We start from the raw sequence: 13,783 nt of genomic DNA on the forward strand, positions 1-13,783 counted from the left end.
AGCCCGCGGGCCCCCCCGGCCACCGAGCGATGGGCGACATCCCTGGCCTCGTGAAAATCAGCGTCTCCCTCAAAATCCAGCCCAACGACGGGGCCGTGTATTTCAAGGTGGACGGGCAGCGCTTCGGCCAGAACCGCACCATCAAGCTGCTGACCGGGGCCAAATACAAGATCGAGGTGTCCCTCCGGCCCGGCACCGTGCAGGCCACGTAAGTGCGGCCCCAGCCCTGCCCTCCCTCCCTCCCCGCTGCTTTTTTTTTTTTTTATTTTATTTATTTTTTTTTTCATGTTTTTTCCTGGCCGGCTGACAGCGCGGGGTTTCCGTGATTTCTCCCTCCCCGCCCTTTCACGTCGGTGGCCTCGTTTCTGGGTGCCTGGCCAGCTGTTTGCAGTGCTCCTCCGCGTTTGGGAATCGCTGCCTTCCCTCTCCCTCCCCGCCTTCTCCCGGAGCTTTTTCCAGCCCGGCTCCTTTCCTCCCTCCTTCCCCGCGGTTTTCGCTGGAGGAAGAAGCCCCTCCTAGACAATGCCCAAGCCTCGCTGCGGCATGGCAGAGCAGAGACAGGGGCCAGCTGGGGAACCGGCTCTGGGTGGAGGGGCAGCCTCGCAGGATGGATTCGACTGACCTCTCCCTATCCACTCGAAATCAGATCCCGCCTGCCTCTCTCCTCGCTGCTCCTTCCCCGGGTGACTGCAGAGCCCTGGCATATTTCAGGAGCCCCAGTGAGTCAGCAGCACATGCAGGTCTGCTTAAGTCCCTGAAGCTTTTCCTCAGCACAGAGGCTACCGGGCTGCAAACCCGTGTGCGGGCTCCAAACTGCCAAGGAAGGGGGAATTCAGGGCTCAAAGGCTGGATCCTGTCTTTTTGTAGAACCATGGGCATCGGCGGCGTCAATGTCCCACTCGAAGAAAAATCACGGGATGCACAAGTGGCCTCTTACACGGGGATCTATGACACAGAAGGGGTGCCCCATACCAAAAGTGGGGAGAGACAGCCCATCCAAGTCAACATGCAGGTACGTGGTTCTCCAAGCCTGGTATGAGAGGACAAGGGAGGGCAGCAGGGGGTTGACTCGCAGAGAGAGTGTGGTGAAATATTCCAGGACAAAGTCTGATCACAGCTGCTGCCTTCCTCTTTGCTTTGTGTCAGTACAGTTGCTGGCCAGAACATAGCTGGAAAATACAAGTCCTGGTGCTGCCTTCTGTCCCAGGAAAATAGCAAGGGCCAGGAAGAAGTAGGTTTTCTAGAGACCTGCAAAACCCTTTGGGGTGTTGCAGCAGAAAGAATTGTGAGCTGAACCTCCCACCCCTTCTATAGGACATACTGTATATATCAGGAAGCTCCCACCGAGGTTCTTGGCTAGAAATCCAATCCCTTGGCATACAGGGACCCCTCTTTTGCCTGGCCGTGCTATTTTTTTGTTTTTTTTTTTTTTGGTGCAGAGCATGCCCCAAGCACAAGGGGTGACTGCTCTTCCCTTCCATCTGTTACCTTCAGCATGCCTGAGGACCTGCCAGAGACTAAAAGCATGCATGAGAGCAACACCCAAGGCTGTCTTCTCTCTTTTCCCATATGTTTCCATTTTTTGCATCCACAAATGTAAGTTCTTATTTAAGTGGCTCCTCACCCCAGTCTTAAAGAGAGGCTCCATGACCCCCAAGTGAGATGACAAAAGCTCCAGCCCACAAGACAGCAGAGCTGACAGAAGACATGAAGAGCAGCAAGCAGATTTCCACAGCACTCATTGGGTGGTATGCTCAGTTTTGGCAGTTTGTTTTTTTCTTCTCCTGATTATAGTTGTGACGGATTCCTGCTATTTATTCCATGTCTTCTGTACCAAAAAAAGGGATCAGGGCAGTAAGACATCTTCATCTGAAGCTCTCTTAAGAGTCTCTTAAGAGTTATACAAGCCCACCAGATTTCAGCATTTTATGACATTTGCTTACTGCACGCAAGATTTCATATTGCTCTTCAGTTTTTATTTTCTTTTTTTTTTTTCTGGAATCATAGTTTAGCATAATCCCTTCTGAATAAGAACTGTAGCATCTCCATTTGGTGTTTCTAATAACTACAGTGTGCCTAACTTGATTTCAGAGACCCACATCACATTACTATTTCATAATCTTAGTTTTTTAAGACTAATATGGAGTATTACGTTAATCACTTTTTAATACAGCCACCTCCTTTTAACACCCAGGAAAAGCAAACACAGTATTACTTCACAACAAGCTGAACATAGCTTCTGGATACCACTGTTGATCATTGTAGTTGTATTTCACCTTGTACCAGGAGGAGAAAGGACAGTGTTCCCAAAAAAACATCTGCTTTGACTATTTTGCTGGTCACCTTTACCCTTAAGTGCAGCACTGATGTGAACCCTGAAAATTTAGAAGTTTAACTTTTCTCTTTTGGAGAAAACTAATTCATTGAATCATGAATGAAATGTAAGGAGGGTCTGATTTTCAGTTACAAGCTCTGACATGGTTTGTTGCAGCATGAGAATGAGTAGCCACAATATTTGCCCAAAGAGTTGCTTTTACAGATCAGATCCTGGGATATTAACCATGAAGCTAATAGGGTTTTCAAGCATTAAGCAGGTCCTCAATTCCTTTTAGGAACTGATCTTGATAGATAGGTTCATCTGTACAGACTTAGATACCACATGCTTTTAAGTATTAAACATAGGCAACTCAACAAGGATCTACATGTTTAACTCATAATTTAGCTGCTTAGCTAAACAAAGCTGTAACAGATTTAGGGAACAAGCCTCAGATACCCCAGTATGAAAACTGCTTTGAATACCCACTTCCTGAATCTTCAAAACTGAGCTTACTGCAAAAACCTTTAAATTTTCCTGTTTCCTTCAACTATGAGGAACTTCTGCCTCCACTTCCTTTTCTAGAACACACAGAATTCCGATGCATCCTGTTGTAGTAAGGACACTATTTAAGGCATAAAAACTGAATTCACATTAGAAATAGATTGTGACATCAGTCCTGCAGTCAAAAACTAGTCTGATACTGCCCATCTAGTATCTGAATGACTTAAGATCCATAAAGATCCATAAGAACTTCTTTCCTATCTGCTTTGAAACTTTAAACAAACAATTCTTTGTGTTGCTGCTTTAATTGGCTAGTAGACATCTGACCCATGACAGCCAGAGTTCATACATGTTAAACAGCAATCCTGTTTCTGAATTCCAGAATCTGATTATTTGTTTCTGATTGGTCAATCATGCACACTATCCAGAAACTGCTAAACTGTCTGGCAAATGGTGTAAACTAAGTTAGAAGCCTGTCTTTGGGCCTCATGTTATTCTTGATTAGACTAGTCTAAGATTGGAATAAAGAAGCTAGAACTCTGTTTGCAGTAATAGCTATCAAATCACCTCAGCATGCAAATGTAGAGGGAGTGATTAAATAACTATTTGCTCCTACAGTGCCAGATGATAGAGAAGAGCAGACAAGGAAATGCACTTCACCTGAAGCCTGACCTGCAAAGAGTAGAGCTGTTTTTCCTCCCTGGGAATGCCCACGTACAAGCTCAGTGGAGTTGCCAGGATTCAGGTGCAAGAGCCATGGGAATTCAGGGTTGCTCTGAAGATGCAGAATGTTCATTATGCCACGGAGCTTCTGCATGTGCTAAGTACTAGGCTGGCAGAGGCACGTGGTGGTAGAAAAGGTCTGGAATTAATTTTTTCCTTCTTCTGGAAACCCACAGTAGTCATACTGCTCAGGGTAGCTCAGCAAACTGGGTCATTGAAGGAAAATTAAATTTGCTTTCTTCATCTGACTTTTTGAAATTCAGATCCTTCATACATTAATGAAATGAAATGCTGCTCTTGTGTCATATCACCTTCTACAAATGTTATTAGAAATGCCTCTTCTTCTTTAGTTTCTGCACTGAGGGTGGCTGATGCTCCTCTCTGACAAGTTTTGTGGACTGTGCACAGTAATATCCAGTGTGCTTAACTTTTATTATCTTACATTATGAGTGCATCAGAACTGCTATCAAAGATGATGGATTAAAAAAAGTCCTTAATTAAGATTTTAGTTGCTGGAGAGATAAAATAGCCTGTACATCTGATTCTTTCTTAGTCAAAGGAAGTGGCAGAAATATTTTGGTTACTCCTTTAAGGTAACACGTGTAACTGGAGCCGAATAAAACCCATCCACTTACAGCACACAGCAACTTCTGCTATTGTCAAGGCTAAATTTAACTTACTTGGGTGAGTGGAGGGAAGATTTTAAGTAATGTCTGTTACACAGCAACAAATGTGTCCTTAAAAATCTGGATGCAGAAGACTCTGCTTGTAAATCAGGAACAATTTCTCTGAAAAAGGGCTTTCATACTGACTTTGGAAGTGTGATTATAGCAGGCAGATGATCAAAGATCAGCTACCAGGCACACGATAGAAATGGAAAACAGTCAAGTGAAGAAGCAGTCATTAAAGCGAATGATGGAAATACTTAAAGGGAAAAAACACTGAAAAATAGTGCCATTCAGTAGCACTAAGTTCACTATCTTCAAACAAGGTAACACCATCAACAAGCCATACTGGCTTGGGACCAGTGGCATTACATACAGGCTTCACACCCACACTTGAGATTCTCTCCAATGTCTCAAGGTTTAGAACTCAAATTTAGAACTCAAATTTTCCATTACCATTAAAACTGAAATAATAATTTATGCTTGAACACCTCACTGAGGTGTTTCTAATGTTGTACAGGTGTCTAGCAGTGGCTTAAAGAAGAAAAAAACCACCTTTGTTTTACAGAACTTACTATAGCCATAGTCTTATTCATTTCAAAGCTACATGCACAGACAATTTTAAAGTCAATGTCTCAGTACTTCACTGTATTAGACTTTTATCTGGTAAACACACTGATGATCTCTTTATTAGCTCCTATTACTCAGCTGCACTATCCCAGTCCAACTAGCAGTTACAGATATGCACACACAACTTCTCATGCTTAAGTCTAATTTAAAATGTGGAATAGAATGCCAGGAAAGTAGTAAGTTGTGCAAGAGCAGCACATCTCAGTCAAGACACTGCAAACACAAGACTCCAAAATGCAGATATATTAAAGGTTTCAGACTGAGCAAAAGAGGAATCTTCCCAATCCCAACTGCAGCCTCTAGGTATGGTATAAAGTGATGGTCTGTATCACTGCAGATCACTGGTACCTGATGTACAGTATATGAAATCTGTGTCATCTTAGGAAAGATTACAGCTTTGATTCTTGTTGTTAGTAACATTTATCCATATGGCAACTTGAATATTTTTACTCCCTTGCCTATCCCAGATGTGAGTGCAAGAGGACAGTACATGCAGAATCTGATCCTTCATGTTTTACATATGGCTACACATAAAAGACTTTCTGATTGCTAGAGCAGGTTTTATAGGTCTTTGATTCATTGATCTGAGGAACAGTAATCCTTATACCAGGTGTTTTATGTTCTGCAGTTTCACAAGTGTTATTTCTCAGGATGAGAAAGAAAACTACAAAATAATCACCTCACTAACACCGGTATTCCCTCTTCCTCACAGTTTAATGACATTGGCGTTTTTGAGACAGTCTGGCAAGTCAAATTCTACAACTACCACAAACGGGATCATTGCCAATGGGGAAACAGCTTTGGCAGTATTGAGTACGAATGCAAACCAAATGAAACACGCAGTCTCATGTGGATCAATAAAGAGACCTTCCACTGAAGAGATGGGAACCCAATACTGCTGGACAATCTCCCTAAAGAAAAATCTACCTTTTTAAACCAGCAAGCAGCCTTAACAAAGGCATACTGTAACACTGCTTCGTCCATAAGGTTCCAACAACTACATTGTATATACAGGTGGTGCCACTAAAATATCTGCCTATTACTGCATTTTAAGTTTACCATGGCATCTGCAACATTCTTTATCTGTCACCCTGGGAATACTGAAAGGTTCATAGTAAAGCATATCTGATAGATGGGTAGGGAGTCATAATACTGTTGTAAGTATTTGAATTATTCTGACTAGATGTAACAACTTTTGTGAAGTGTTTTGCTTCATTTCTTAGAATTTGGATTAACATCACATTGGTGATTTCCATATTTACATTTGTGTTTGCTCCAAAATTGGTGTGTTCCTTCAAGCATTTTGCCGTACTGTCTTCCCAGTTGACACCAAAAATTAAAAATATGGTTATTTGTAGGTTTAGCTAAATGGCAGCTAATGCACTGTTGGTATTGTGCTTTCATACCAAGGGATTTGGGAACTCATTCTCCCTTTTGTTAAGTGCTGTAAGATATTCTGTAAAGCTTGCTAATTTACCAAATCTCTCAAGGAGGATTATTTTTTGTTAAGTTTCCCAGTGTTTGAAATAGCATTAGGAAATGGTATAAAACATGACGAAGGAAGAGCAATAAATCAGTTGTGCTATCCAAGATATCTAACAACATTGCTAAGACCTATCTTAAGATCATATAGCATCCTTGAGAGATACGACAGCCATATTTAATTTAGTTTTTAGAGTAAAAGTTCTGGTATTAAACTCAATTCTTATTTTAATGCCACATTGCTGAAACCAGTTAAATCTTACAAATCAACGTTTTCAAGCCTGACCACTGTATTAATTGACAAGATTTCTGACCAACAAACACTCAGTAGTGTGAAGGGCAGAGATCCCAGTGCATGCTTATACATGCACTGCACTCTTTCACATAAAGATAAGCTTTTAAGCATTTGCACAGTTATAACTAAAGGTGCTTCATAAACACTAGATCAGTGTTTAACACAGACAACACAAAACAGATTTATCTTTTAATCCAGTGAAGACAGGGGAGCAAGGAAACAACTACACTTGTCCCGTCCCCAGCTTGGGTTGAAGTAAGCTGTCAGATCCTGCGTTATCTATTATTCCCTTTGTGAATAATTTGTAAATTGTGTATGTAAATGGTAAACATGACTTTTGATCTTTATAATAAAGGACCTAACCAATTTCTTCTCTACTATGGCCATCTAAATGAGCTGAAAACACTGTGTAAAGAAAGGCAGTGGTTTTTTGAGAATCACACAGCAGGGTGTATGTAACCAGTGCTTTCTGAGAATGCAGTCCAAAGTACTGTATGTTCTTCACCCAAAGATACTGCTTCTTGGAAATACAGATCCAGTGTGCTAAAATGCAGATGTGATAACACTCAGTAGAACCTATTAATATGCAGTTAGTTCCAGTAATATAGTGTGAAAAGTAAAGATTTAGGACAAAATTGAATTAGCAGAGAAATATTTTCTTCCACTGAATTATTAATCAAAAGGCTTTACTAGCTGCAATTTCTACAGCCAAAAGAACTGACAGTGGGACTGATGTAATGCACCCCCAGAATGGTGAGCTAGCCAGCTGTATCTCCACCTCAAGGCAACATTATGGCAAATTTTACCAAATTGAAATCTAGAACTAATCTTCTCCATTAACTTCTTTCCTAGACCTTTCCTAGCAATAATTCTTCAAAATGAAAAAACTGACCAAAATGAAATCTGCACTTCAGAGAGAAGTGCTATTGCCAGCATTTTAGCAGAAGCTCCCAGATAACATGCTTTAATGATTCTAGACTTTCAGCTGTGGATCAATTCTGTCTCTACATTACTAGAAAAGTGATTTTATTCTGAAATAATTTGCATACTTTGGTTTCTTTTGCTTGTACAAATGAACACTGGCACATTGGCAAGAAACACATGTGACACTAAATTCACAAACTTCTGTCCTAGTAAAAAACATGTAAGGCCCACAGTGTCCTAGCTCTCCAGCATTTAAGAAATGCTGCAATGAATAAATCCAGCTGATCCTGGCACAGGAGGATTGTTATTCTCAGTCAGCTGGAAGTATACCTTTCCAAAGGCAAATTCTTATGCCCACATTAATGCCAAATAGAGCATCTCTTCACTTAAAACCTAGCAGGTCCTGTAGCAATTCAGTTCAGAGGATGCTCAAGAAAAAGGCTGCAGATGGAGTGAGTTGCTTTTAAAAGGAAGGAGAGAATAGCAAGAGCAACTGCATTGTACAGGTCCCATATCCTAAGATTGAACACTGCTGCCCAGGATTGCAGCACCCCTTTCATAGACAGCAGCAGGGATAGAAAGGATGAGAATTAATCACTTCTCTGGGGAAGGTGTAAATGGCATTTATCAGCTCTTATATCCTTCTCCCCCGGGTGGTTTAAACATACAGAAATGTGATTTGCATTATTATTAAGTAGAAGATTATTCACATGATGTTGGTTGAGTATCCATACCACCACCTCCGATACTCCACACACATAAAGCAAAATAGTCCCATCAAATTCCTCTTGCTCATCAAGTCCTTTGCTAACAAAGTAAACATTTTCTCCTAGTAAAGGAGACCTAAGACCTCAGCAGTTCCCTGGGAACTAATGTTTTGAATTTCTTTCATCCAGGACAAGTCTGTTGAATAGTCACAGAATTTGAGTCACTACAAAACTGTTGCTGTGACAGTTTGATGCATTATTCAATCAGCAGCATTTAAATCTCCACACAAGTTTGTTCTTTACACAGGTTTTTCTAATTAATACTTCCATTTTTATACACAACTCCAAAATTTAGGACACAAATACACTGGGATTAAATATATATACATCAGAAAATGCTGACAATGTGTCAATCCAGCTGAAACCACAAAGCACTCATAGCCAGAGGTTTTATAAATTAAGGACTTCAAGATTTTGTCATGAAGTGTCTAGCTGTCATTTTCATAAGAAAAATGAAATGAACATTCCAAATCTTTGTGTCACTTTTGCATCTATATTTAGAGGTAGCAGGTAGCTCTTTGATACTGCTGAGTAACAGGATTCAAAATAAGTAATTAGTCTTATTACAGTTGTGATCCTGCATAGAGCTTGTATTAGATCTTTAGATTTTGCACAGTGCTTTGTGTTTAGTGTAGCTACTACAGGCTTTGGTATCTCCTACTATCTGACTGTATATGAAACAGAAATAATACACCTCAAGTTTCCATGCTCTACTTTCATATGGTTAAGAGGTTTTGCTGGCTTCAGCTGAAGCTCTGTCCACTGGTTTGCAAATGCAGTGACCCTTACTGATCCCAGACTAGCAAAGAATCAGAAAACCTAATTTATAAAATTATTCGTATGAAAGATGTGAACAGAACTTCTGTACAATAAAGGTGTAAGTTTTGTAATACAAGGCTTTTGCATGCCAGCAGAGGCTCTTTTTCACCTGCTTAACAGCACTGCCCTCACTTGCTGTGTAAAATGTTGATGTATGTGCTTGTGTTCCACTCTTCTAAAGCCTCATGCAAAACTTTGATTAAATAAGGATGTGGCACATTGTAAATGCTAACCTCTTTCTGAGATCTGAAACAAATGCTACGACTTTCAAAATTCAAAACAATGGGCATTGCCTTAATAGCTATGTCAAAGCACAAAGCAGCAGTATAACAAATCTTAAAACATTCATGTTTTCCCTTAACTCTGCAAAGCTTACAAGCAATGACTTGCAAAGTCCCCTTTAGTGTAGCTAATCTGGACCTTTGGCCAGGAGAGACACACTCCTGCTCATAGGCCTTCCCTGCTGCATGCTTGGCAGCTTTCACCAGCATTCCTTGGACTGCTTCCTTTTCCCCCTCTCCCAGATACCAGGATTTAAGGCTTCAAATCCCTATAAGCCTTGGCTTTCAGCATTAAGAAGACAAGGTGGCATCAAGCTAGGAAGAGACAAACCAGTTCTGTCTGCATTGTTTCTCTGTCTCTACTGTAAGGTGTTCTGAGTTCTCCCACTACAGTCATTGGAGTTTGTAATCTTTTGATCCACAGTGAATTGCACTGCGAGCACATAGACACAAACAGATCTACATTAGAGACACGGTTTAAAAGCAATGACAGACAGCCTCTCTGTCAATTTTTATGCTAAAAAAATATTTTTTAAGAAAAAGTTCATAGCAGCATGTCTGCATTGACCAAGTATAAGGCTCTGATATTCTGTTTGTCCTTCTTCAGACAAACTTGAGTCTTGATGCTGCCATCCATGTACAAGTGCTTTGCATGCTCTCTGTAACACCTTTGTTTCCCTCCCCCAGAGAACAGGCACTCCTACTTCCTTTATCCTAGTAGTGAGGAACAGCCTGGTATCCCATCTAGGATCTGCAGCTTTTGAACAATCCTGAGAGAAGAAATTACAAACTATCAGTGGATGATGACAAAGACAAGAAGTACACAACTGTGCTGGTGGTTAACTGGACCTTCTGCTCATTCCCAGCACAGGAAAGACAAGGTTAGGATCCTGCTGTTTGTTACAGGAGTGACTGTGACAACACTGTCAGTAATATCGACATGAAACTACAGTGTATGTGACACAGGGACCAAATGTTCTCAGAAGTTTGAACTGAATCTTTATGAGTTTAATATGGACCCTAGAGGGTCTGCAAACAAGTGGCAGTAGTGCAATATCACAACATATACTCTTTTCTGACTGGGAGGGATGGCAGTCTCCTGCTCACTAAGTTGCTAGACCAACAGACTCACCTAAGGACTTCCTCATTTCAGACTTATTGGAGAGAACAACCTGTGTCAAATTCTGTGCATAGAATACACAGTCTGAGTTGGTGCTTTTCTATTTGTTAGTTGTTGTAGGGTTTTTTTTAATTAACTCTGTATTTTCATTTCTGGCTTCTGAGACGTGTCTGACTAAATACTATGCTACATGTAAACTGAACAAATGTAGTAAACTCCAGGATATGAAAATACAACTGCAGTCATCCCTATTCTGTATGGAAACTATATGGCTACCTTCCAAAGATTTTAAAACAAACAACCAAACAAGGAAAAAAAAAAAAAAAGGTATAATGCATCTACTCTGTTCAAGTCAGGCAACATTTTGGGTATCTGGACAAGGTAATAGCCAGATATAAATGCACTGGTCACCTCATTTTTAAATTCACAATGTTTACACAGAACTTCAGTGGTGTTTACACCTACCTTAAGGTGGGTAGGAGATACATGGTTAAGAAAACAAAAGTCCCAATACAAAGTTCCACCAAAACATATAAACATGAAAGATAAATTTGCCCTAATATGCTAAAATGTCAATGAATTGCTCTTGCTTAAAACAGAACTGTAAGAATTTAGACCTAAGCATTTTATATATTAAGTATATAATAAGTATAACTTAAAGAAGTATAACAACTCCCAGGGAGGTTGTTTGTTATAAATACAGTGAAAATATTTCCTCTTACAGAGCATTTACCCTATCTTAGAAAATACATTTATTTTTCCCCAGAGAGCAAGAAGTACCATTTTGCACCTGGAAACAGGTACAGAATCAGTTGTACAATGAACTTACAGAGCAGAACATTTTCTTGCAGGGTTGTTTTCGTTTTTTTTTGTAATAAAAGCAGCTATCAATTTTGACTTCTTTCTGCTTCAGCCCTGCAATGCCAGCAGCAGCCCTCAAACACAAATAAGCAAGCAAAGAAGGAATGCTGCCATAAACTTTACTCCAGAACTGAGAGATGATCCAAACAGCACAAGAAAGAGAGATTATTTTCCACCCTGCAGTCTGCCTATAGCCTTTATTCTTGGAGAACAATGACTAGGACAGCTTAGTGCACAATTTTTTCCTTATACTCCATTCTACAAATCCATGAGGATCCATGCCTTAATCTGAGACACAAGGCTCTGTCCAAGTAACTAAGAGAAAACATTGGAGGGGCATGGGCTTGGAGTCATGGTACAAGAAGGAGACAGGAGAATCTCAGAGTGTGCTTTTGACCCACAGGCACTGGGGGAAACAGTCACTAGGATTCTCCATATGAAAGTATAACAACAGCAGAGAACTCCCAAAAAATCTCTTTTGTTAGTCTCCATCGCAGTCACCTTTAATACTCCTCAGTTCTGCTAGACAGACCATTCCTAACCACAAAAATCTCCTGCTGAACTCCCTGTGATTTTTATTGGTAAGTAGCTTTAAACTTCTGGCTCACCAAGTTCGTGTCAGTAACTTTCCACAGATTTCATACTAATCTCAAAATTCTCAGGTTTCACATCCTGTCATTGCTTATCTACATCCCCTCTCCCTCATCTTTTGTCTGTAATGGAGAGATAGAAAAGCTCTTCTCTTCTCTTCTCTTCTCTTCTCTTCTCTTCTCTTCTCTTCTCTTCTCTTCTCTTCTCTTCTCTTCTCTTCTCTTCTCTTCTCTTCTCTTAGCATTTGCTGTTCAATCTATTACTCATTTTCCTTGAAGGCTCTGGAGTAAGTGGCACTTTACAAAATACTAGACCCCCCCAGTCATTCAGTAACTTTTAATATACTAAACCAAGGAGGGGGGGAGAAGCAGCACTGCATACATTCCATAGCATGGAATGAGCAAGGAAGCCCTTATACCTCCAACACAGAGGGTATAGCAACTGAGTACATCAGTACTCTGTGGAGCAGCACTCCTCAAGACATGAGAGGAAGTACTCCAAGGAGAAGTTGGCACAGTTCAGCCAAGCCAAGCCTGTTGCTTATGTTGCTGAACAACATTCAAGCAACTTTTATACTACATAACAAAGAATTTCAATCGAGGAGAAAAAAAGAGTGGGATCAGTTTTAGCACATCTCCTTCTTACCTCCTGGGCTTCTATTAAAATCTCATAGAAATGAGAAATTAAATGAGACAGTGATCTTTAGGATGCAGTGAAAAAAAGTAGGCTGACTGTCAAATCTGAGCCCCTTTAATGCAGAATTCCTGGAAGGAGGACAAGGCTTTAGTGCAATCTGCAATAGGTGATACAAACCAGCGCATTAAATTACTTCAAAAACACCAGGACATATATCTGAAACTGTTTCAACAAGTTTTCAAACAAGACTTCATTTAAAGTGAGCAGGTACAAAGTATTAGTCATTCCAGTCAAGAATAAATGTCCAGCTCTGGTAAATTTTCTCCTCATATTTTTATCATTATTTCAATCCCCACAGCTCCAGTTAAAGAAAATTAGCTGTGAGGATTCAGATATTTAAAGCCATTTCTTCCAGGTCACAGTTGCTTTGCAGAAATCACTGCCATGTGAATACTAAAACCAGTAAAATACTTATTTTACTTTTGTTCTCTTAGTGTATCATGATGAACCATGAGACTTACAGAGACTAATTTCCTGTCCTGTGGATTCCCTGGTGTTAGAACATTACAGTTCAACTCATGATGCAGCCCCTCTATCATTATGGACACTAACTTCATCCAGTGTACTGTGTTCAGATTTGCAATTTCATAAAACCAAATCAACTCAGTAGGGGGCCTCTACCCAAAAACTTTTAATATTGAGGGTGGAGGGGTGCAGAGGAAGGAGAAGACAAGACAAAGTGCTCGACACAAGCTTCAATTTCTTAAGAAACCAGATAAAAATTGCCATAGGGAAAAAAGCAGCAATAGGAAATATTCCAGCCGATCAGTAGATGGAGCTACTAACAGGAAATACAGAACCACAGAATTGGTTGGGTTGTAAAAAACCTTTAAGATCATCGAGTCCAATTGTTAACTCTGCCAAGTGCACCGCTGAACCATGTCTCCATGGGCCACATCCACAGATCTTAATCCCTCCAGGCATGGTGACTCATGTACCAGGAAGGAACTTTCAACCCTAGGAGCCATTAATGACCTGTAAACCACAGGTAAAAGCCTCCCCACCCCCATTTGAGCGGCACAGACCACTTCTCCTCCCACACAAACACACCACTCTTGCAGAACCCAACTACTTATACTTACATGCACTTCTGCGTATAAGTGCAAGTACT

The 13,783-nt window shown here is 40.6% G+C and overlaps 1 protein-coding gene across 1 annotated transcript; it reads left to right on the top strand.

The window, feature by feature from the left end:
• Positions 1 to 29: 29 nt before the first annotated feature.
• Positions 30 to 5,713, top strand: CNRIP1 (cannabinoid receptor interacting protein 1). The gene is made up of 3 exons (XM_062489458.1): positions 30 to 208; positions 868 to 1,012; positions 5,549 to 5,713. The coding sequence occupies exons 1-3, from the start codon at positions 30 to 32 to the stop codon at positions 5,711 to 5,713; spliced, it is 489 nt and encodes a 162-aa protein (XP_062345442.1).
• The last annotated feature ends 8,070 nt before the right edge of the window (positions 5,714 to 13,783 follow it).

This window comes from Cinclus cinclus, chromosome 3 (genome assembly GCF_963662255.1).
Source record: "Cinclus cinclus chromosome 3, bCinCin1.1, whole genome shotgun sequence".
In the NCBI taxonomy this organism is placed as follows: Eukaryota; Metazoa; Chordata; class Aves; order Passeriformes; family Cinclidae; genus Cinclus; species Cinclus cinclus.